The sequence below is a fragment of the Symphalangus syndactylus genome, chromosome 24 (genome assembly GCF_028878055.3).
Source record: "Symphalangus syndactylus isolate Jambi chromosome 24, NHGRI_mSymSyn1-v2.1_pri, whole genome shotgun sequence".
NCBI classification, from domain to species: Eukaryota; Metazoa; Chordata; class Mammalia; order Primates; family Hylobatidae; genus Symphalangus; species Symphalangus syndactylus.
In genome coordinates this window covers 37,549,335-37,574,158 of record NC_072446.2, presented here as the reverse complement: position 1 = coordinate 37,574,158, position 24,824 = coordinate 37,549,335, and the positions used below count along the sequence as shown (strand labels likewise).

At 43.6% G+C, this 24,824-nt stretch overlaps 1 protein-coding gene and 1 non-coding gene across 7 annotated transcripts in view; both read right to left on the bottom strand.

Annotated features, from left to right (window-relative positions):
* The window catches only part of TRPC4AP (transient receptor potential cation channel subfamily C member 4 associated protein), an 89,778-nt gene that overhangs the window by 13,680 nt on the left and 51,274 nt on the right, over positions 1-24,824 (bottom strand). For 3 of the 6 annotated variants that reach the window (XM_055265902.2, XM_063633717.1, XM_055265904.2), the window contains 2 exons: positions 18,209-18,394; positions 4,372-4,538 (listed from right to left, as the gene is read on the bottom strand). In XM_055265902.2, coding sequence (XP_055121877.1) covers positions 4,372-4,538; positions 18,209-18,394 — 353 coding nt within the window. The remainder of the gene's footprint in view (positions 1-4,371; positions 4,539-18,208; positions 18,395-24,824) is intronic. The other 3 variants (XM_055265903.2, XM_063633718.1, XM_063633719.1) reach the window with 1 other exon arrangement.
* Positions 13,869-13,972, bottom strand: LOC129474994 (U6 spliceosomal RNA). Its single transcript, XR_008654729.1, has one exon. It is a non-coding gene; the product is annotated as a U6 spliceosomal RNA (small nuclear RNA).

Below are 24,824 nucleotides of genomic sequence, written 5' to 3'. Positions count from 1 at the left end.
AGTGTGTTCATGCTATATTACTGACTGTAAAAAAAGAGGAATAGAATTCGCCTTTGTAAGCATAAAAATGTCTCTAGAAGGATACACTAATAACTGGTAAAATTAGCTGCTTCATGGAACCATCAGAATGTCAAGGATCAGAGGGGACAGAGGCTTCAGTGATACTAATTTACGTCTTTTAAAACAGAACTACAGCCGGGCGCGGTGGCTCACGCTTGTAATCCCAGCACTTTGGGAGGCCGAGGCGGGCGGATCACGAGGTCAGGAGATCGAGACCACGGTGAAACCCCGTCTCTACTAAAAATACAAAAAATTAGCCGGGCGTGGTGGCGGGCGCCTGTAGTCCCAGCTACTCGGAGAGGCTGAGGCAGGAGAATGGCGTGAACCCGGGAGGCGGAGCTTGCAGTGAGCCAAGATTGCGCCACTGCACTCCAGCCTGGGCGACAGAGCAAGACTCCGTCTCAAAAAAAAAAAAAAAAACAGAACTACAGGAATGATTTCCCTATTAAAATTTGTTTATATAACATAAGGCTATTACTAGCCCTTCTCGGGGCTGTTTTAAGGATCAAGTCAGAAAGCAGATGTAAAGCTCTGCACACAGCACCAGTGCTCGCTTATTGCCATTTTACAAGGGTGGAGAAGTTCAGCAAGACCAGCCTGGGCAAGGTCAGTGATTGCAGCGGCATCTAACTCAGGTGTTCAGATCCTCAGTCTGCCCCTTTCTAGCCTACTACAGGTATGCATTTATCTTGGGAGACCGGAACCTGACAAAGACATCCCTGGCAGCCTCCATTCCCATGGACCTCTTCCTTCAACATATTAGGTTGTGTAAAAGTAATTGCAGTTTTTGCCATTGAAAGTAATAGAGGTGACTATTCTCTTCCTACTAGAAATCACAGCCTCTGGCCAATATTAAGATTCATAAGCAGCCCAGAATCTGTTAGACTGAGGCTGATGTAAAATGACACCTGCTCTGCCGCTCAGGCCTTTACTAAAACCCAGCCTGGGTCTACCTTGCCCTGCTTAACTGGGGGTGGGGAGGTACGGCTGACATCTATGGTGTTCACCAAGCCATGTGCCTTCCTGTCTCACTCCAAAGGGCCCTAAGCCAGGCCCAGGTCACACAGCTACAAAACGTTCCAAAAATGGCCCAAAAAAATTCATCCAGTGCAACTGCCTCACCGCACAGACGAGAAACCCAAGCTTAAAGAGATTAGGGGTGAGTCACACAGCTGGGAAGAGACGGGCCTTCTGAGGCAGACTTGGACCTGACCGTGGGTCTCCTAAGTTCAGGCCAGTGCTTAGGTTTGAGGTTTCTACTACATCATTTCCCTTTTCTCTTTAACAATACCAGCTTCTCGGCTGGGCATGGTGGCTCAAGCCTGTAATCCCAGCACTTTGGGAGGCCAAGGCGGGCGGATCACTTGAGGCCAGGAGTTTCAGACCAGCCTGGCCAACATAATGAAACCCTGTTTCTACTAAAAATACAAAAATTAGCTGGGTGTGGTGGCGCATGCCTGTAGTCCCAGCTACTCAGCAAGCTGAGGCAAGAGAATTGCTTAAACCTGGGAGGCAGAGGTTGCAGTGAGCAGAAATTGCACCTCAGCCTGAGTGACAGGGAGACTCCGTCTCAAAAACAAAAACAAAAACAAAATACAAAAATTAGCCAGGCATGGTGGTGTGCGCCTGTAACCCCAGCTACTTGGAGGGCTGAGGCAGGAGGATCACTTGAGCCTGGGAGGCAGAGGTTGCAGTGAGCTGAGATCATGCCACCACACCACTCTAGCCTGGGCGGCAGAGCAAGACTGTCTCAAAAAAAGAAAAAAAAAAAAAGAAAGAAAATAGCAGCTTCTTCACGTATAAAATTTGTAAAACAAATTTTACTTGTAGAATGCATTATTCCTACTCTCAGGTCCAGCCCCGTAGCCTGCTCTATAGCAGGATGGTAGGCAGGTGGGCGAGATGAAGTGCGACTCTACCTGAGGAGGCAGTGGGTACGAGCTCAGGCTTTGCAGTCAGACAGCCCTGGGTTCACAAGATAGCTCTGTGACCCTGGGCAACATTCTTTGAGCCCAAGTCCCTTGATAGAAAAGGCAATGGGGGACGATGGAGCTGTTGAAAAGGCTCAATGAGGTAACGTGGAAGCTACACAGGGCACTAAAAGAAACGACTGCTATATGGATGATTTTCATTAGCACCAGAGGGATGAAACTTGACAGCATACAGGGAGCCTTTCCAGTCCTGAGATTTCAATTTGGCCAAGATTGGTCAGAGAACTTGGCCCAACTGCTCATTAACGAGGAGGCCTCTTTAAGGAGGAAGGCTTCTGTGAGGCCTGGCCAAGGAAACCCTTCCCCTTGCTACCCAGTGTAGGCAGGATCTGGGAATCGGTGCCCAGCACACAGCAGAAACCCAGGAAATGCTGACTGTGCAAATGAGAACATGCTAGTGAAACAGTGGTTTTGGGGGGCCAGGATTTCAAGGTCACTAGTGGTCCCTTCCCAAGGAACCAGCACTGTAACCATACAGTTTAACTCAAGACCGCAACAACTCATAGCAACTTGGCAACAAGAAGGCTCACGGAACAGAGAACTGTTGTGAGGGGGCAGAAAGAGGAGGCAGGGCAGCAGAGTTTAAATCCTGGCTCTATCCAGGCCTGTCCCCCGAGCACACAGCCCAGTTTATGCCCTGGCTTTCTCAAGAATCGAGTGTGGGGACACAGAGTCACCACCTGTTGTGTAACTTACTAAATAACTGAAAATTCAAACAACTGTGAAAGTGCCTCGAAAAAGTAATAGCACTCAACGCATAGAAACTGTCCCTACAATTATTTCAAATATAACTGTGAAAGTGCCTCAAAAAAGTAATAGCACTCAACGCATAGAAGCTGTCCCTACAACTACTATTTTTTTATTAAAAACATGTTCTGTATTGAAGGAAGGGACACCAATGCTGTGGCTATCAGTGTGGGATCTCATCCAGTGTCCTGGTTTTAAATACAACCATATGCTGAGGACTCCCAAAGTGATACCTCCAGCCTTGCCATCTCCCCAACACCAGCTGTAGGTAATCAATCCAAGTGTCAATTCTAACAGACACCTCAAATCTACTTTGTACAAAACGCAACTCCCCATCTTCCTCCCTAAGCCTGCTCCTCCACCCCTTACCTGCTAGTCTTAACCATCTCAATACATGGCAAATCCATTCTCCTACTTGCTTGGGCGAAAAACCCTGGGAGTCACCCTTAACTCCTCTCCTCACTCTTAAGTTCACATCCAAACCATCTGCAAATCCTATCTTTCAAAACATATCCAGAATGCAATCACCTCCCACCAGTCCCACTATCAATGTGCTGGTCCTAGCTGCTATCATCTCTTGGCCCTATTATGAGGGCCCCTAATGGTCGCCCTATACCCTTCCTTGCTGTTTCCAGTCTTTCCAAAAGCAGTCAGAAGAATGACTTCTCACTTCACTCAGAGTAAAAACCAGTCTTTAAAATGGCCTGTGACAGCTTGACGTGACCCGGTCCCTGTGAGCCCTCACCCCTCCTCTCCTGGCTGTTTGCTCCAGGCCGTCCCCTAGCTGCCTCACTATTCCAGTGACTACACACACTCCTCCCCAGGGCACTGCCCCCTTCCACCTGGTACACTCCTTCATTCTCTTCTGGACGTTTTCATCCTCACTTGTAAAATGGGGGTAACTGCACCTCTGTTGCCCAGACTTGTGACAGTCCAGTGTCTGACTCAGAAAGGTGTGGAAGGACTGCTGAGCCTCCAGCCTCTCCTGCCCCCATGCCTGGTTTCCTCCCTAGGAGAAGGGCACGGTCTGCAGGAAAAGGCTACTTCTCAATAGTCTTGAGGAGGGCCGCACTGTTCCAAGCCCTTTTTCCTCCACTGTAGGTTATGGGCCCTTCTTCCTCCGTCTTGCAACTACTTCAAGGCTCAGGGAAACTTGCACATCTGGAGCCCCCCGTACTTGCCCAGTTTTCCTAAGCAGACACAGCCCTGGGCTCTGTCCCACTGCCCTGAGCCCACATCAGGTTGGCAACTCCTCTAGCACGTCCACGGGGCCAGGCTTGCCAGTTTTCAACTCTTTAGGCTTCACCTCACAGAGGCAACTGCCTGCTCCTGCCCTCAGCACCAACCAGGACTGCCTAGAAACGCTCCATACAGTAAGGCACAGTGGAAAAACTCCCGGTTCTGGAATCAGCCTGGTTTCCTTATGGGTAGAACAGAAGGAGAAATACCCCTACGCTTTGGCAGGCTAGAGCGAGAGCCATTCCAACAGAAGGCCCAGTGGAGCACCTGGCATACCACGAGCACCTGGGCAGCACCTGCTCCCTGTGTCCTGAGACGCTGGAGAGGGGCCCACCTGGTTTCGCTGACGCCCCATCAGCAGCACGCAGAGGACATAGAGCACTTCCAGTTTGTACATGATCTCATGCATAATCTTCATTGACTGGGGCAGCTGGGTCCTGGCTGACGTGTGAGGCAGGCCATTCTCCTCAGAAGCCCCTGGAGGAGGGAACACAATGGAGGCTGACACAGCCACCAGAGACAGGATTGAGTCACAGCTTGTGAGGGAACACATTTCTGCCCCTCGAACCTGCTCTGAACAGACTTGTAGCGTAGCCATTCAGCTGGGCCTTGAGCCCAAAACAGAGACTCTGAAAGCTGCAAAACTCCCTCCACACCCCCAGGAGCCAGGTGAGCGCAGAGACTCGGAAAAATGGACTCTGCAATAGTTGTGTCTCATCAACTTTAACATAAAGTAAAAATATTCGGACACAGCCAACACAGTAACATGACCCATCCCTCCCTGCTTATGCCCTTCTCCTGCCACCAACCAGACCCCCAGAAAGTGCCCAGGCAGATGTATGACAGCAAATTATGGGGACCGCTCTTCAAGTCGCAAATGGCCCTGCTTACTTGGTTCTTCTGCTGAGACTCCATGAGGGACACTGTGGAAGCCCAAGAGGGATTCTTTTTGAAGAATTCTCCATTTTTTAAAAGAAGAACCATCTAAATTTTTCTAAGGTTCAACTTTCTAAAGCAGACTGGGTATCACAACTGATGCTATTGATGCAGATGAACATATTATCTACAGGCAGATTTTCATTTTACCCAATGTCATTACTGCTAACATCAACAGCAGCTAAGTGATATTTACAGGACACTTGATATGTGTCACACTTGCTGGCTTTATGACTTTGGGCCAGTCACCTCCTCACTAGGCCTTAGACTGCTCTGCAGCAGACAGCTAGGGTTACTGTGCAAACTGAACGGGAACATAAGAGAAGCCCAGCATCTGATTCTTAGGAAGCCCCCATTCATCCTAGGTCCTTTCTTTACTTCTTTACAGAGTCTTGCTCTGTCACCCAGGCTGGAGTGCAGTGGCATGATCTCGGCTCACTGCAACCTCCGCTTCCTGGTTTCAAGCAAGTCTCTTGCCTCAGCCTCCCGAGTAGCTGGGACTACAGGCATGCGCTACCACGCCCAGCTAATTTTTCTATTTTTAGTAGAGATGGGGTTTCACCATGTTGGCCGGGCTGGTCTTGAACTCCTGACCTCAAGTGATCTGCCCGCCTCGGCCTCCCAAAGTGCTGGGATTACAGGCGTGAGCCACCGTGCTCGGCACAGATCCCTATTATTTTAAGAGGGCATCGGTCAGAGTCAGGAGAGGCTAGGTGATCTTAGCAGAGTGACTTCCCTTCAGTTTCCTCATTTTAAAGGTGAACAGATCCATCAGTAACTGCCAGGGTCCTCTCAAGCTCCTACAGGAACTGCTTCCCTAGAGGCCTTTCGCAAAGGCCTCTATGTGTTATAGAGGAGTGGTTATCAGATATATTCAGGTAAGGCTCATAGAGAAAACACGGGGATACTCTGCAAAGTATCAAGACAGAAGACCCTAACTTATTCCGACTGGGTGTGGTGGCTCGTGCCTATGATCCCAGGACTTTGGGAGGCCGAGGCAGGTGGACTGCTTGAGCCTAGGAGTTTGAGACCAGCCTGGACGATACAGTGAGACCTCATCGCTATAAAAAAATTTAAAAAATTATCTGGGCATGGTGGCATGCGCCTGTAGTCCCAGCTACTCTAGAGGGAGAGGTGGGAAGATCACTTGAACCTGGAAGGTGAAGGTTGCAGTGAACCAACAGAGGTCGTGCCACTGCACTCCAGCCTGGGCAACAGAGCTAGACTCTGTCTCAAAAAAAAAAAAAAAAAAAAAAAAAAAAAAAAAAAAGAGAGAGAGAGAGAATCTAACTTACTCTATCCTACAGACTTGGAACTATTTTTCCCAGCCATGTTAAAATCACAACCCTGGAAGATGACAAGCTGCTGAATGAAGTGTGACTGAGACACAGCGTGGCACGGTCGTTAAGAGCACAGACCCTGAAGCCAGACTCCTGGGTTTGAACCTCATTCACTAGCTGGGTGGTCTTCAGTAAATCAGTGGACCTCTCTGTGCTTCAGTGTCCATCCTCCTTTGTAAAACAGCAATACTGACAACCATACCTACCCCTTAATGTTGTAAGGAGTAGAGGAATATATTGAAGGTGCCTGGAACAAAGCCCCAAGTAAGCAACATACAATTAGAAACTAAATAGAAGTTAAGTTCTCAGAAAACTGAGTTTTTCTGCGAATGCTTGCTTGCTACTTTGTATTCTTTTTCATCTCCAAGCTTTTAATGGGAACTAAACAGGCAGGAGGCAAAGACTTAGGAAAAATTTACTGGAGAAATTTTTAATTTAAGAGATTCTATCTACTCATATTTATTCTCCTGTACCTTGGGCAAAAAACTATAGTTACTCAATTTCCACGTTAGGACTCCTTGGCCCAGCTTCCAGAACAGTTAAGTGTCAGCTAATCTGTGAAGCGAACCTGAAGAACTATCACACAGAATCCCGCCTCTGTCGTGCACTGCTGTGTGACCTTGTGTGCTTGGCATCCTCGGCACCCAGCCCATGGCGCTCTAGGGAGTCCTGCAGGGAAGGATGTTTATGGAAGCAGTGGGCACCAGTGTGGGGCACACATGTCCTACTGAGAAATGAACATCTGCGAAGAAAGAGACAGGGCAGCTTGACCCCTCTCCAAGTCACCACCAACTTTTGGTGCCTGGCTTGCACAGGCCTGACAAGACTTTCTGGGATAAATATTTTCAAGAAACAGTCTCCAAAGCAATGGCCAGAGCTTAGCAACAAGGTCAGTCCCAAGGATGAGGATGGGAAAACCAGCTCACGAGGCCTGTGCTTCCCTCCGAGTCTCTTCAGCTCTACCACACCAACTGGAGCGGTCACCACTCTCTCTCTGTCTGCACTGCACTGTTTTCTGTGGGCATGCACACTCAACTCACTTTTTTTTTTTTTAAACAGCTTTGAGGTACAATTCACATACCATGCAATTCATCCATTTAGTTAACCATGGTATCGTGATTTTTAGGATATTCATAGAGTTGTGCAGCTATTACCACAATCAATTTTAGAATATCTTCATCACCCCCTAAAAGCAGCCTTGTACTCACTACCAGTTACTTCCTATTTCCCACCAAACCCCTTAACTCTAGGCAACCATGAAACTATTTTCCATCTCTATGCAATTGCCCATTTAGGACACTTCATATTAATGAACTCATGCAATATGCCATCTTTTGTGACTGCTTCTTTCACCTAGTACAATGTTTTCAAGGTTTATCCATGTTGTAGCACCTATCAGCATTCCCTTTTTTTTTTTTTTTTACTGCTGAATAATATCCGCTAGTATAAATATATCACATTCTGGCTTGGTACAGTGGCTCATGCCTGTAATTCCAGCACTTTGGGAGACCAAGACAGGAAGATCATTTGAGCGCAGGAGTTTGAGACCAGCTTGGGCAACACAGCAAGATCCTGTCTCTTTTTATTACAAAAAATAAAAAAATTAGCTGGGTGTGGTGGCGTGCACCTGTGTTTCCAGCTACTTGGGAGGCTGAGGTAAGAGGATGGCTGAGCCTGGGAGGTCAGGGCTGCAATGAGCTGTGGTCACACCACTGCACTGTAGCCTAGGCAACAGAGCAAGACCCTGTCTCAAAAAAAAAAAAAAAAAAAAAAAAAAATACCCTATTCTGTTTATTCATTAATCAGGTGGCAGTCATTTGCGTTGTTTCCATATTTTGGCTGTTATGAATATGCTGTGATGAACATACCTGAACAAGTTTTTGTGTAACATATATTTTCATTTCTCTTGGGTATATACCTGGGAGTAGGATTTCTAGGCCCTATGATATAACTGTATGTTAACCTTTTGAGGAACTGCTAGACTCTTTTCTAAAGTGGCTGCACTATTCTACATGCCCACTAATAGTGATTGAGGGCTGTTTTCTCCATATTCTTGCCAACTCTTATTATCCACCTTTTTTGATGATAACCATTCTAGTGAGTATGAAGTACTATAGCATTGTGGGGTTTGTTTTTCCCTCTATCACCTAGACTACTTAAGTGCAGTGGCAGGATCACAGCTCACTGCAGCATTGAACTCTGGACCCAAACAATCCTCCCACCTCAGCCTCCCAAGTTGCCAGGACTATGGGCACGTGCCATCATGCCTGGCTAACCAAAACAAAATTTTTTTTGTAGAGATGAGGTCTTGCTCTGTTGTTCGAGCTGGTCTTGAACAATCCTCCTGCCTTGGCCTCCCAAAGTATTGGGATTACAGGTGCCAGCCACTGTGCCTGGCCTCACTGTGGTTTTGATTTGCATTTCCCTGATGGCTAACAATGGTGAACATCTTTCACATGCTTAATAATTATTTGTATATCTTCTTTGGAGAAACGTCTATTCAGATCCTTTGTCTATATTTTGAAATGGGTTATCTTCTTATTATTGAGTTATAGTTCTTTATACATTCTAGATACAAATCCCTTATTAGATATATGATTTGCAAAAATGTCCCACCCTGCCTTACCCACAAAAAACGTTCTTCCATTCTGTGGGTTCTCTTTTCACTTTCCTGATAAGTGTTTTCTGAAGAACAAAAAATTTTAACTTTGATAAAGTCCAATTTATTATTTACCTGGTTGCTTGTGCTTCAGATGTCATTGTGTATGACACCTAAATTGTTAAATCCAAGGTCATGAAGCTTTATCCTTATGTTTTCTTCTACAGGCTTTATAGGTTTAGCTCTTACATTTAGGTCTTTGACCCTTTTAATTTTGTATATGACATAAGGCAGGGGATCTAACTTCATTCTTTTGCATGTGGACATCAAATGGTCCCAGTACCATTTGTTGAAAAGACTACTACTGTTTCCACCAATGAATGGTCTTGGTACCCGTTGAAAATCAATTGATCATAATAAGCATGAGGGTTTATTTCTGAACTCTCAACAATATTCCATTGATCAATATGTCTATCTTCAGACCAGCGGCACAGTGTCTTGATTGCAGCTTTGTAGTAAGTTTTCAAGTCAGGACGTGAGTTCTCTTAGGTGTTTTTTTTTTTTTTTTTTGAGACACAGTCTCGCTGTCACCCAGGCTGGAGTGCAGTGGTACAATCACAGGTTACAGCAGCCTCAAACTCCTGGGCTCAAGCTACCCTCCCACCTCAGCCTCGAGTAGCTGGGACTATAGGTGGGTGCCACGAGGCTTGCCTAATTTTTAAATTTTTTTGTAGAGACAGGGGTCTCACTATGTTACCCAGGCTGGCCTCAAACTCCTGAGGCCAAGTGATCCTCCTGCCTCAGCCTCCCAAAGTGCTGGGATTACAGGCATGAGTCACTGTACCCGGCCTAGTTCAAGACTGTTTTTGTTAATCTGAGTCTCCTGCATTTCCACATGAACTTTAGGATCAGCTACTCCATTTTTGCAAAGCAGTCAGCTGAGAGTTCTGACAGAAATTGTGTTGAATCTGTAAGGCTGATCTGTAGATCAGGATAGGAATATCGTTATCTTAACAATATTAATTTTCTGATTCAAAGACATGGGATGTCTTTACATTTATTTAGGGTTTAATTTCTTTCAACGATGTTTTTTGTTTTTTTTTTTTTTTTTTTTTGAGACGGAGTCTTGCTCTGTCACCCAGGCTGGAGTGCAGTGGCGCAATCTCGGCTCACTGCAAGCTCCGCCTCCCGGGTTCACGCCATTCTCCTGCCTCAGCCTCTCCGAGTAGCTGGGACTACAGGCGCCCGCCACCACGCCCGGCTAATTTTTTTTGGATTTTTAGTAGAGACGGGGTTTCACCGTGGTCTCGATCTCCTGACCTCGTGATCTGCCCGCCTCGGCCTCCCAAAGTGCTGGGATTACAAGCGTGAGCCACCGTGCCCGGCCTCAACGATGTTTTAGAACTCTCAGAGTATAAGTTTGACACTTAAGTTCCAAAGTATTTTATTTTTTTGATCCTATTATAAATAAAATTGTTTTCTTAGTTTCATTTTTGGTTTGTTGATTGCTACTGTATAGAAACACTACTCATTTTTTAATATTAGCCTTGTATTCTGAAACTTTGTTGAACCTATTTATTAGTTTATTGGTTTTTACAGTAGGTTCCTTAGGTTTTTCTACATATAAGATCATCCCATCTGTGAATAGTTTCACTACTTTTCTAATTTGCATGGCTTTAACTTCTTTTTCTTGCCTAAATGCCCTAGCCAGAACCTCCAATACAATGCTGAAGAGAAGCGGCAACAACACTGCCACTTCCAGAAACTATCAGAAACTCGTCTTGTTCCTGATCTTAGTGGGAGAAGCTTTCAATTTTTTGCCATTAGGTATGATGTTAGCCATGGGTTTTTGTAGATGCCCTTTAACAGGCTGAGGAAGTTCTCTCCTGAGTTTTTGTTTTTACCATGAAGGGGTGTTTGATTTTGTCAAATGCTTTTTTGCGTCTATGGAAACGATCATGTGTTTTTTGTCCTTTATTCTATTAATACAGTGTATTACATAAACTGATTTTCAAATGTTGAACCAAACTTGTATAAATCCATTTGGTCATGGTATACAATCCTTGTATGTTGCTATACTTGGTGTGCTAGTATTTTGTTAAGGATTTTTGCACCTATAATCGTAAGAGATACTGGTCTTGTGGTGTCTTTATCTGGTTTTGGTATCATGATAATATGACCTCAAAGAGTAAGTTGGGAACTGTTCCTTCCTCTTTTATTTTCTATTAGAGTCTGGAAAGTATTGGTGTGAATTCTTCTTGAAACATTTGGTAGAATTAACCAGTGAAGCCATGTGGGCCAGGACTTTTCTTTGTGGGCAGTTTTTCATTATTTATTCAATCTCATTGTTACAGTTCTTGCAGGTTTTCTATTTCTTCCTGAGTTAGCTGCAGTAGTTTGTGTCTTTTAACTTGCTCGTTCCATCTAGGTTATTTAGTTTATTGGCTTACATTGTTTATAGTACCCTCCCTTAGAGTCCTTTTACTTTCTTAAGGTTGGTTGTAACGTACCTTCTTTCATTTCTAATTTAGTAATTTGAGCCTTTCTTTTTTGGTTAGTGTGGCTAAAAGTTTGTCAACTTTGTTGATCTTTTTAAAGATTACCTTTAAAAAAAATCACCTTTGGTTTTGTAGATTTTCTCTATTGTTTTTCTATTCTCTATCTCACCAGTTTTCACTCTAATCCTATTACTTGCTTTTCCTCTTGAGATGTTTGTTCTTTTTCCAATGACTTAAGGTAGACCTTTAAGCAATTTAGATTTATTTAAAAATGTAGGCATTTATAGCTCTAAAGTTCCCTCTAAGTACACTTTAGCTGCATCCTATAAGTTTGATATATAGTGTCATTTTCATTTGTCTCAAAATCTTTTTTTTTTTTTTTTTTTTGAGACGGAATCTCGCTCTGTCACCCAGGATGTAGTGCGATGTCGGCTCACTGCAACCTCCGCCTCGGGGGTTCACGTGATTTTCCTGCCTGGACCTCCTGACCTTAAGCGACCCGCCTCCTCAGCCTCCCAAAGGGCTGGGATTACAGGTGTGAGCCACCGCACCCGGCCTCAAGAGATTTCCTAATTTTGTTTGTGATCTCCTGTTTGACCCATTGGTTATTTAGAAGTACACTGATTAATTTGCATGTATTTATTAATTTCCCAAATTTCTGTTATTTATTTCTAACTCACCCCACTGGGATTTGAGGATACACTTTTATACAATTTTAATCCTTTTAAATTTGCTGAACTTTTTAAACAGCCTAGCATACGGTCTGTCCTGGAGAATTTTCATGTGCACTTGAGAAGAACGTGCATTCTGCAGTAGTTGGGTGGAGTGTTCTTCTCTGTTAGTCCTTGTTGATATACAGAGTTATTTAAGTCTTCTGTTTCCCTGTTGATCTTCTGCTTGGTTTTATCCACTATTAAAAGTAGTATGTTAAAGTCTCCAGCTATTGTTTTTGAACTACTGCTCTCTTCCAATCTGTTAGTTTTTGCTTCGTGTATTTTTTGGGGGCTGTTTTTGAATGCATACATGTTTATAACTGTTCTTGATGGTTTCACCCTATTATAAAATATCCCTATTTTGCTCTGATGATAGTTTTTGTTTTAAAGTCTCTCCAGCTTTTTTGGCTGGGTGGTGATGGCTCATGCCTGTAATCCCAGCACTTTGGGATGCCAAGGCAGGCGGATCACCTGAGGCCATTTGAGACCAACCTGGCCAACATGGTGAAACCCCATCTCTACTAAAAACACACACAAAAATGAGCCGGGCGTGGGCTGGGGCCTGTAATCCCAACTACTTGGGAGGCTGAGGCACGAGAATTGCTTGAACCCGGGAGGTGGAGGTTGCAGTGAGCTGATCGTGCCACTGCACTCCAGCCTGGCGGACAGAGTGAGACTCTGTCCCTCCAACTTTTGAAAAGTACAGCCTCTCCAGCTTTCTTGTGGATGCTGCCTGCATGATACATCTTTTTCTGTCCTTTACTTTCAACCTATTTTATCTTTGAATTGAAAGTGTGTTTTCTGTAGGCTGCATATAACTGGATCTTGTTCTCTGATCCAATATAACAATCTGTCTTTTGAATGAATTGTTAAATCTATTCACATTTAATGTTATTATTGATAAAGCTGGACTGACTTCTGCCATTTAACTTTTTGTTTTCTGTATGTCTTGTGTGTTTTTTTGTTCCTCTGTACCTCCTTTAATGTTTCTTTTGATTAATATTTTCTAATATAACATTATATCTCCTTCAATTATTTCTTTACTATATTTCCCAAATTACTTTCTTTTTTTTTCCTTTTTTTTTGAGATAGAGTCTTGCTCTGTCACCCAGGCTGGAGTGCAGTGGTGCGATCTTGGCTCACTGCAAGCTCTGCCTCCCAGGTTCACATCATTCTCCTGCCTCAGCCTCCCCAGCAGCTGGGACTACAGGCGCCCGCCACCACGCCCAGCTAATTTTTTTGTATTTTTAGTAGAGACGGGGTTTCACCACGTTAGCCAGGATGGTCTCGATCTCCTGACCTCGTGATCTGCCCACCTCGGCCTCCCAAAGTGCTGGGATTACAGGAGTAAGCCACCACGCCCGGCCCCAAGTTACTTTCTTAGAAGTTGCTGGCTGGGCGCGGTGGCTCAGACCCGTAATCCCAGCATTTTGGGAGGCCAAGGTGGGTGGATCACCTGAGGTCGGGAGCTCAAGACCAGCCTGACTGACATGGAGAAACCCCGTCTCTACTAAAAATACAAAATGAGCTGGCCATGGTGGCACATGCCTGTAATCCTAGCTACTTGGGAGGCTGAGGTAGGAGAATCGCTTGAACCCAGAAAGCGGAGGTTGTGGGGAGCCAAGATGGCACCACTGCACTCCAGCCTGAGTAACAAGAGCGAAACTCCATATCAAAAAAAAAAAAAAAGAAGTTGCTTACCACATACATCTTAATCTTTTCCAGATTTTTTTTTTAAATTAGAAATAAATATGGGATGCATCACGAATTTGCATGTCGTCTCTGCACAGGGGCCATGCTGATCTCTGTACTGTTCCAATTTTGGAATATGTGTTGCTGAAGCAAGCACTTTCAGATTTATTCTAACTTAGAGCTCCATTCCGTCTTCATTCTTTTTGTGCTGTAATTGTGCATATTGTATCTATGTATGTTAAAAGCCCAACAATACTTGTTCTAATTGTTATTTTAAATAATTTTATGTTAGAGAAACTGAGAAAAGGAATGAAGAACAAGTATACATTTATAGAGTTTTTATATTTACCCTCTTATTACCATTTTGGTTCTCCTCACCGATTCCTACGGATTCAAGTTGCCATTTGGTGTCATGATACTCCAATACAACTTTGGTACCACCCGTTTTCTTTGTACAGTTATTGCAAAATATGTTTCCATATGTTATAGGTTCAACAATATAATTAGATGGTTTAAGTTTTTTTAACTAACTGAAGGAGAAGAAATATGCATTTACACAATCTCTTATAATTATAGAATTACCTTTACTTAAGGTGCTCTGTTTTTCATGTGGAGTCAAATTACTGCCTGAAATCACCTGCTTTCAACCTGAAGCACTTCCTTTGGTATTTCTCATAAGTCGGTATGCTGCTTAATCTCCAGATGTTTGTCTGTTACTAATGAGTTCTTTCAGTTTTTCTTTTCTAAGAATGTTTTTATTTCAACTTCATCTTTGAAACATAGTTTTGTAAAATACAAGATTCTTGGTTGAGTGTTTTTTTTTTTTCTTTCTGCATTCTGAATACGTCACCCTACTACCTTCTGCCTTCCATTATTCCTGATGAGAAGTCAGCCACTCATCTTATTGGAATATCCTTGGGCATGATGAGCCACTTTTCTCTTACTACTTTCAAGATTTTCTTATCTTTCAGGATTTTTTCTTTTTGGAGGCAGGGTCTTGCTCTGTCACCCAGGCTGCGATCACAGCTCACTACAGCCTTGTTCTCCTGGGTTGAGGTGATTGTCCCATCTCAGTCTCCTGAGTAGCTGAGATTACAGGTGTGCACTACTACGTACCCCGGTTAACTTTGTTTTTTTTTTCCCCCCAAAGAGATGGGGTTTAGCCACATTCCCCAGGCTGGTCTTGAACTCCTGAGCTCAAGCAATCCACCCTTCTTGGCTTCCTAAAGTGCAGGGATTACAGGTGTGCGCCAACATGCCAGGCCTCAGCGTTTTTATTATGATGTGTCTGCATGTGGATCTGAGTATTCCAACTTGGATTCTTTGGGCTTCTTGAATGTGTGCATTAATGATTTACATTACATTTGGGAGGTTTTCAGCATTATTTCTTTGATAATTTTTCTGTTCCTTTATCTCCTCTGGTACTCCCATTATGCATATCTTGGTGTGCTTAATAGTGCCCCCACATTATTTTAAGGCCCTGTTCATTTTTCTTTATTCTTTCTTCCCTCTGTTCTTTAGAATGTTTAATCTCTATCAACCTATTTTGCTGAGTCTTTCTTCTGCCAGTTCATATCTACTGTTGAGCCTTTCTAGTGATTTTTTCATCTTGATTATTATACTACTTAAAAAAAATTTTTTTTTTGAGACAAAGTCTCACTCTGTCACCCAGGCGCAACTGCAGTGGCACCACTTCAGCACACTGCAACCTCTGCCCTGGGTTCAAGTGATTCTCATGCCTCAGCAATCCAAGTAGCTGGGATTACAGGTGTGCACCACCATGGCCACCTAACTTAATAGAGATGGGGTTTCGCCATGTTGGCCTGGCTGATCTCGAACTCCCGGCCTCAAGTGCTCTGCCCACCTCAGTCTCCCAAAGTGCCGAGATTACAGGTGTGAGCCACCACACCTGGCCTGATTATTATACTACTCTTCAACTCTAGAACTTCCACTAGGCTCTTTTCAAATACTTCCTATCTTTTTATTGTTATTCCCTATTTAACGACACATTATTAAATAGTCCTTTACTTCTTCAAGCAGTTTTAGTTCTTTGATCTCTTTTTTTTTTTTTTTTTTTGAGACAGAGTCTTGCACTGTCGCCCAGGCTAGAATACAGTGGCGGGATCTCGGCTCACTGCAACCTCTGCCTCCTGGGTTCTCGCCATTCTCCTGCCTCAGCCTCCCGAGTAGCTGGGACTACAGGCGCCTGCCACCACGACCAGCTAAGTTTTTGTATTTTTAGTAGAGACGGGGTTTCACCGTGTTAGCCAGGATAGTCTCGATCTCCTGACCTCATGACCCGCCCACCTCGGCCTCCCAAAGTGCTGGGATTACAGGTGTGCGCCACCGCGCCCAGCCCTTTGATCGTATTTTTAATGGCTGCTTTGAAGTCACTGTTAAATCTGATATCTGGACCCTTTCACAGGCAATTTCTGTTGCCTGCTTTTTCTTGTGTATACGTTACACTTTCCTGTTTTTTGTGTGTGTCTCAATTTTTGTTAAAAACTGGACATTTTAGGCTGGGCGCGGTGGCTCACGCCTGTAATCCTAGCCCTCTGGGAGGCCAAGGTGGGTGGATTGCCTGAGCTCAGGAGTTCAATACCAGCCTGGGCAACTAGGTAAAACCCTTTCTCTACTAAAATACAAAAAATTAGCCAGGTGTGGTGGCATGCGCCTGTAATCCCAGCTACTCGGGAGGCTGAGAGAGAACTGCTTGAACATGGGAGACAGAGGTTGCAGTGAGCCGAGATTGTGCCATTGCACTTCAACCTGGGCGACAGAGACTCCATCTCAAAAAAGGACATTTTAAGTAATATACTGTAGCAACTCTGGATACTGATTCCCACTCCTTCAGGGCTTGTTGTTATTTGCTTATTTATTAGTTTAGTGACTTGGCTAGACTATTTTAGTAAAGTCTCCTTCCCCAAAGACTGGTGAAGATTTTCATGTTGTGCCTCAGAGTGCAACCTCGGGCATGTACAGAGTCTCCCTGCGATGACATTCAGCCAGGCTGTCTTTCACTAGCTCTTTCCATGATCTCTCTGTTAAGCTTTCTGCCTCTTCTGGTATCACATCCAGCTGTTAGGCTCTACTACCTGCTGACTGAATTCTCAACTGTTTTCGATAATGCCCTAGAGTATACACTGCTCCAAAGTCTAATTCAATTAAATTCAGGAAGGGGTAATTTTTAAAATTGAGCTTTGTTCTGACCTTAGGAGAGTTCTTCTCAACTGTCTCCTTCCCTGGTTCTCTGGTGAACTAGCTGGCCTGTGGATCACCCTGTTCTTAATTAAGACGAGGTACCTGGCCGGGCACAGTGGCTCATGCCTACAAACCTAGCACTCTGGGAGGCCAAGGAGGGTGGAACACTTGAGGCCAGGAGTTTGAGACCAGCCTGGCCAACATGGCAAAACCCGTCTCTATTCAAAAAAAGAGAAAATATAAAAAATAAAAGAGTAAAAAAAAAGAAGAGGTACCTGTCTCTTTTTATTTGCTTACCATCAAAATCTCCTCAGGCATGAACTTCCCTGGGCTCTGTTCTTATTAACTGCCTCTCTCTGTGGGCAAATTCTCAGAGCAGGGTCAGTAGCCTCTAGTCTTCTGGGCTTGCCTCTCCCAGTGTAAAACCTCTGTATGTGAGCAAGCTAGGGCAAAGGTGATCAGAGCCATAGAATTCTTGGCCTGAAGTATGTGGGACAGAGCTTCCATACCATGAGTGCAGTATGGAGCTGGGTGGAGGAAGGAAGCCTCTGACCTCTTTGCTATACTCACCGAGAACTTAGTCTCTTCAACTTGGAGCTGGAGGGAAGAAGAAAAGCTGATGGCCTCCCACTCCCAATGAGATACCTATTCCTTGTTTGGGAGCTGAGAATTCTTGGGTTTGTATATTCTGAACCTGCTGGCCAGAGTCAAATGCTTTAGGCACCTAACCAAAGATGGGCCAGAGTTCTTTACGAGGAAGCTGGAGCTGAGACTGGGAGTCTTCTTATTTAACAGGCAGTCTTCTGCCTAGTCCCATCAAGGGGACCAGGAAAAGGCAGGGTACAGTGAGAGAGAGGACTAAGAAACACTGTAGAAAGAAAAAGAGATGAGGAGAGAAGTTTCTAGATTCCTAAGAATGCTCTGGTTACTGGTTCTTGTTAGTCCCTGAGACACAGCTGTCTCAGGTCTGCAACAAAGCTCTTCTCCCTGAAATCAGGTCCACTTTGGGGAGTTCAATGAGGTTTCTGTAACAAGCTGTCAAGAGTCTTAATAGTCATGGTCTAGAATTGCCTTGAGGAAAATTCTACTCCGAGCAAATCTCAAATTAATCCTCCTTGGGAAGGAGAGCAAGAATGGTCCCAGGCGCCCAAGGAAAAGCTCCCGATCACTCAGGGGACACATCCTTCCATACCTTGATTGTGCTCTGACTCCTCATTGGCCACTCGCATCAGGGCATCTAGCACCAAAGCATTGTCTAGCCATGTGTACCACTCCTCCAACTCCTGAAGGAAGCTGGCTGTGCCCGTTGACTCTGACACCTTTCGAGTTGCCAGTTTGCAAAGCCGCTCGACAAAGCCAGGGATGCTGAGAAGGGCCGCTGCCAGGGAAAGAACAAGCGAGGAAATTTTCAAAACAGAGACCAGCAAAACTACCCCTAAAGCCCTAACAAACAATCTGCATGATAGGAATAATTCTTACTCTCACAGTAGCTAGTTAAAGCTACTCTTTTAAAATGAAATGTCAAGCCAAGGTAAATAGTAATTATGTTATAGGCATAAGCTCAATTTTTAGCATGTACAGGGAAACAGGCTTTTTATCTACTGGGAATATAAATTAGAATAATCTTTATGCCTTAAATGTGTGTGTCTTTGAGCCAAGAGGTCAATTTCTGGGAATTTACCATAACGAAATAACCAGTCATATTACACGAGAATATCTGTATAAGGAGGTTCACTGATGTGGTTTCTGTAACAGCAAAAAGGTGAAGATAACTAAATGTTCATCAACAGCTGATTAAATACAATGATACATTTATACAATGGAATACTACATAGACACTAAGAATGATGACACATACATCTTTATATAGTGACTCAAAACAGCTGTTTACTTGTTAGAAAAAGAGTAAATTATTAAACAATACGAATTTAATTTTCTTCAAAAATTTAAATATTTGCTTCTTCAAAATACACAAGGAATGAAAGCATATATACCAAGGGATTTACTGTGGCTGTTCCTGAGCAGGAGAGAATACAAACATTTCTCTTAAAATTACTCATCTATAGTTTCTAATTTTCCTGTAATATTTACTAGCAGGATGAAAGATAAACATTTTTTTAAGGTAAAGAAAAAAACTGAATAATCACCCAATTTTTCTTTCCACCAATCTCATTTTATTCACAATGAGTGAGGTGGACATTCTGATCGGCATATTAGAACAGCATAAACTTTGGAGGCAGGGAGATCCAGATTCAAATCCTGACTCCATCATTTAACCTTCTTTAAAATGAGACTAATACCTGATCATGTTTGCCTGTATATGCATTAAATCTCCCTGGAAGGACAGAAAAGAAGCCAAGAGCAGTGGCTGCCACAGTAAATAGCCATAAGATGGAAACAGCCAAAATGTCCGTCAAGTGGAAAAGGGGATTTAGGTCACTGGGAATAACAGTGGAACTGAAACTTTTCAATAAATACCTTTCTGAATCCGCAGATTTTTTGGAACCATGTGAATGTTACACCTAATTAGAAATTAATAAATAACTAGATATTTCAGGATATCAAGGGATTACTATTAATTTTTGATACAGTGACAGAGTTACATTTCTTAAAAGTCGTTATCGTGTAGAAACACTGAAATATATGCAGGTGAAATTAAATAATGTCTGGGGTTTACTTCAAAATAACCCAAGGTGAAGTAGGGTATAGTGAATGGGAATAGAGATAAAGTAAGACAAGCTGGCCGGGCGCGGTGGCTCATGCCTGTAATCCTAGCACTTTGGGAGGCCAAGGTGGGTGGATCACTTGAAGCTAGGAGTTTAAGACCAGCCTGGTCAACATGGCGAACTCTGTCTCTACCAATAATACAAAAATCAGCCAGGCGTGGTATCATGTGCCTGTAGTCCCAGCTACTCAGGAGGCCGAGGCATGAGAATTGCTTGAACCTGGGATGCAGAGGTTGCAGTGAGCCGAGACTGCACCACTGTACTCCAGCCTGGGCAAGAATGATACTCTGTCTCAACACACACACACACACACACACACACACACACACACACATACACACCCTCCCTCCCTCCTTATAAATTAGTGAGTGGCTATAAGATGATGTTTGACCTTACTTATAAAATAAAACTACATTGAGGTTCCTCAAAAAATTGGCCGGGCACGGTAGCTCACGCCTGTAATCCCAGCACTTTGGGAGGCCGAGGCGGGCAGATCACAAGGTCAGGAGATCGAGACCATCCAGGCTAACATGGTGAAACCCCGTCTCTACTAAAAAGTACAAAAAATTAGCTGGGCGTGGTGGCAGGCGCCTGTAGTCCCAGCTACTCGGGAGGCTGAGGCAGGAGAATGGCGTGAACCCAGGAGGTGGAGTTTGCAGTGAGCCGAGATCGCACCACTGCACTCTGGCCTGGGCGAAAGAGCAAGACTCTGTCTCAAAAAAAAAAAAAAAAAAAAAAAAAAAAAAGTCAAACATAAAATTACCATATGACCCAGCAATTTCACTCCTACATATATACCCAAAAGAATTGAAAACAGATGCGCACACAAATATGTGTACACACATGTTCATAGCAGCACTATTCCCAACAGCCAAAAGATGAAAATATCCCAAATGTCCATTAACTGAAGGGATAAACAAACTGTGGTATCTACATATGAGTATTATTCAGCCATATAAAGGAATGAAGTATTGACATGCTACAACATGAATGAACCTCAGAAACATTATGCCAAGTGAAAGAAACCAGATTCAGAAGGCCACATGCTATATAATTCCGTTTACAGTTATGCACTGCATTAACGCTGTTGCGGTCAATGACGGACCACATAGAAGATGGTGGTCCCATCAGATTATAATACTGTATTTTTACTATACCTTTTTTCTATGTTTAGATACACAAATACTTACCATTATGGTACAACTGCCTACTGTATTTAGTACAGAAACATGCTGTACAGGTTTGCAGCCTAAGTGTATTACGGGCTATACCAGCTAGGTTTGTGCAAGTACACTCTATGACATTCACACAATGACAAAATCACCTCACTGCATTTCTCAGAAGGATAGAGATTGCTAAGTGACACATGACTGTATATGAAGTAATCTGAATAGGTAAATCCACAGAGGAAAAAGCAGAATGGTGGTCGCCAACAGTTGGGGAGAAGGGGTAATGGGAAGTAGCTGCTTAATGTGTACGGGGTTTCCTTTTGGGGTGATGAAAACGTGCAACTAGATAGAGGTGGTAGCTGCACAACACTGTAAATGTACTAAATGCCGCTGAGTTGTTCACTTTAAAATGGCTAATTTTATGTTATGTGACTTCCATCTCCATAAAATAATTACACAGAAATAGATTTTTGTTTGAGACACCTTTTTTTTGTTAACATATCAGCTTGGCAAATATAAAAAAGTTTGATAATGCTCTGTACTGGGAAGGCTACAGACAACATGGTGGGGAAGATGAACAAGTAATTTCTTTGGAGGGTTAATTTGTCAACACTTACCGATTTCCATTAATGGGGGACTAATTAAATTACGGTATGCCTGTATAATAGAATATTATATAATTACAAAAAGGAATCATGTAATTCTATATATACTAGAGTGTAATTTTTGGCAAGGTAAGTTTAATAAAAAGAGACCAGCGCTTATTTTATATTACCTATTTACATTACCATCTGTACAAACAGGAAGGAGTCAATCTCTCTCTCTCCCTCACTCCTTTCCCCATCCCACGATTGGGCATGTATAGAATATCTTTCGACGGACGTTTAAGAAACTGGTAAAAAGTTACCACAGGGAGGGGAACAAACTCTCTGCTGTACTTTTTGTACCATTTAAAAAAAGTTTCTGGTGTATATTATTTTTTTCTAAAAACAAATCAATAGGCGGGGCGTGGTGGCCCACGCCTATAATCCCAGCACTTTGGGAGGCCGAGGTGGGTGGATCACCTGAGTTTGGGAGTTCAAGACCAGCCTGGCCAATATGGCAAAACCCCATGTCTACTAAAAATACAAAAAAATTAGTCAGGCCTGGTGGCGCATGCCTGTAGTCCCAGCTACTTGGGAGGCTGAGGCACGAGAATTGCTTGAACCAGAAAGTGGAGGTTGCAGTAAGCCGAGATTGTGCCACTACACTCCAGCCTGGGCGACATAGCCAGACTCTGTCTCAAAATAAAACAAAGCAAAAAAAAAAAAAACAAAAAAGAAATAAAAAGAATTTGTATTCTACGTGAAAATCTTCACATAGCTGGATTTTTATTCTTATACTTCTGTTCTCAGCAAAAATAGCTCCCGCTGCTTGACCTACTCCTCTCAGGACAGCATGTAAGAGCTAGTCTTCCCCATTCCTGCACACTCAACACACTCCTCCAGATGGGAAGTGCCCGGTACTCAGGGTTGTTAAGTCTGACTTCCCACCCGAGATTCTTGAGCTGTTGTGAGTCACTCACCTCTTGAAAAGCTAATGAAAGCTATAGACCTTCTCCCCAGAAAAAAATTCACTGGACCCATCACACCTAGCAACTCATACACAATCTCATGGGCTGACATCCCAGCATATCCAGACCTTGTAATTCTCATAGCTTTATCAGTAGCTACCACACCTGGCTGGTTAATGTTAAACTGATAACTAAATCACTCACAATCCCTGAGAATTTCTGCAGAAGCAGGCCTCTTCTCTCCTCTCACTGTTGAAACATCAGTATTCCCCACACACTCCTGTAGTTTCCCCTCCTGCTTTCCAGCTTCATGTGCTGCATAATTCAGCCCCTCTCAGCTAAGTGTCACTTACAAATTGACAATTATCTAGCCTATAGCTTCATTTACATCTCTGCTAAAAATCTTGAAAGATGTTACTTTCCCCCAGAAGGAAACCAGCTGTTCTCTTATAAATCAACAGAAGAACAACTGGTAGTTCTGAGAATCTCAAAAAGGACTCAAAAAATAATTATTTATTTTAAAATGAATCTCAAAAACTAATGATTACACTATCTTCCTAGAGCTCAGATAACTTACATTAGATAATTACATGTAAATTATCTGAGCTCCAGGAAGATAGCATAAATCATTATTTTTGCTAGGCAAGAAAATGACCTCACAGCCACAGTTTATTAAAAACAAAACGAAACCTTTTTGGCAACATCCTACTTATTTCAGCTTTCCATACAGTTATGGACTGTGTCCCCGCCACCGTGCCCCCACAAATTCATATGTTGAAGCTCTAGCCCCAAATATGACTGCGTTTTGAGACAGGCCCTTTAGGGAGTATGGTGGTGTGATGGTTAATTTTAGCTGTCATCTTGACTGGACTGTGGGATGCCTACATGGCTGGCATAGCACTGTTTCTGCGTGTGTCTGTGAAGGTGATTCCAGAAGAGCTTGGTGTATGAGTCTGTGAACTAAGGGAAAATCTGCCCTCAATGTGGGCAGGCACCATCCAATTGGCGGGGGAGCAGTGGGAGGCGATGGAGGAAAACAGAAAGGGATTATCCCCCTTCTGGAGCGGGAAGTTTTTCTCCTACTGCTCTTGGATATCAGACTCCAGGATCTTTGGCTTTTGGTCTCTGGGACTTGCACCAGCAGCTTCCGGGGTCCTCCAGCTGGGGAGCCACACCATTAGCTTTCCTGGTTCTAACTTTTCCGGACTTGGACTGAGCCATGCTAATGGCTTCTCAGGTTCTCCAGCTTGCAGACGGCTTATCTTTTATTTATTTATTTTTGGAGACGGAGTTTCACTCGTTGCCCAGGCTGGAGTGCAATGGTGCAATCTCGGCTCAGTGCAACCTCCGCCTCCTGGGTTCAAGCAATTCTCCTGCCTCAGCCTCCCAAGTTGCTGGGATTACAGGCGTGTCACCACACCCGGCTAATTTTTGTCGCAGATGGCTTATCATGGGACTCCTCTGCCTCTGTGATCATGTGAGCCAATTCCCCTAACAAATCCCACCTCATAAATCCTACTGCTTCTGTCTCTCTGGAGACTGCTGCCTAATACAGGGAAGTAATTAAGGTTAAATGAGGTTGTAAGTGTGGGGCCCTAAACTGAGAGGACTGGTGTCCTTCTAAGAAGAGGAAGAGACACCAGAGATCTCTGTCTCTCCTCACTGACACAGAGGAAAAGTCATATGTGGATACAATAAAAAGGTGGCCTTCTACAAGCCAGGAAGAAAGGCCTCACCAGGAACCAATCCTGACAGCACCTTGATCTTGGACTTCTAGCCTCCAGAACTGTGAGAAAAATAAATGTCTGTTAAGCCACCTAGTATACGGTATCTTGTTATGGCAGCTCAAGCTGACTGATACACACACCTGAGACAAAGGCATTCACTAATGGAGTGCAATTCAAGAATGATAACATTCAGAGGACTAAGACTTTTCTCACCCACTCGTGATTTAATTATGTCCACCAGCTTGGCCTTCCCAGGGCATTCGAATGGAGAAAATCGTGCGAGTAAGGGAATGGAGCAGGAATTATGGTCAGGGTTGGGAAGGGTCAGATCCTGCACAACCTCATGTGTGGAACTACAACTTTTAAGCTTTATCCCAAAAGCTACAAGCAGAATCACACATAGACTGTCTACTAGGCTAGTCACAGAGGTATGAAAGTGAATCTAGATATTTTATAGAGACTTTAAGAAAAAAACTCCCAAATAAAAAAACAAAAACAAAAACTGGGCTTTGGGTTCTCAGTTAATCAAAAAAGCCCAGCTGACCAGAGCAGTTCATTCCTCAAGAATAATGGGTAATGCTGGTTTTACTTACGTCAGTTTACAAATAGGCATATGAAAGCAATCAATACTAAC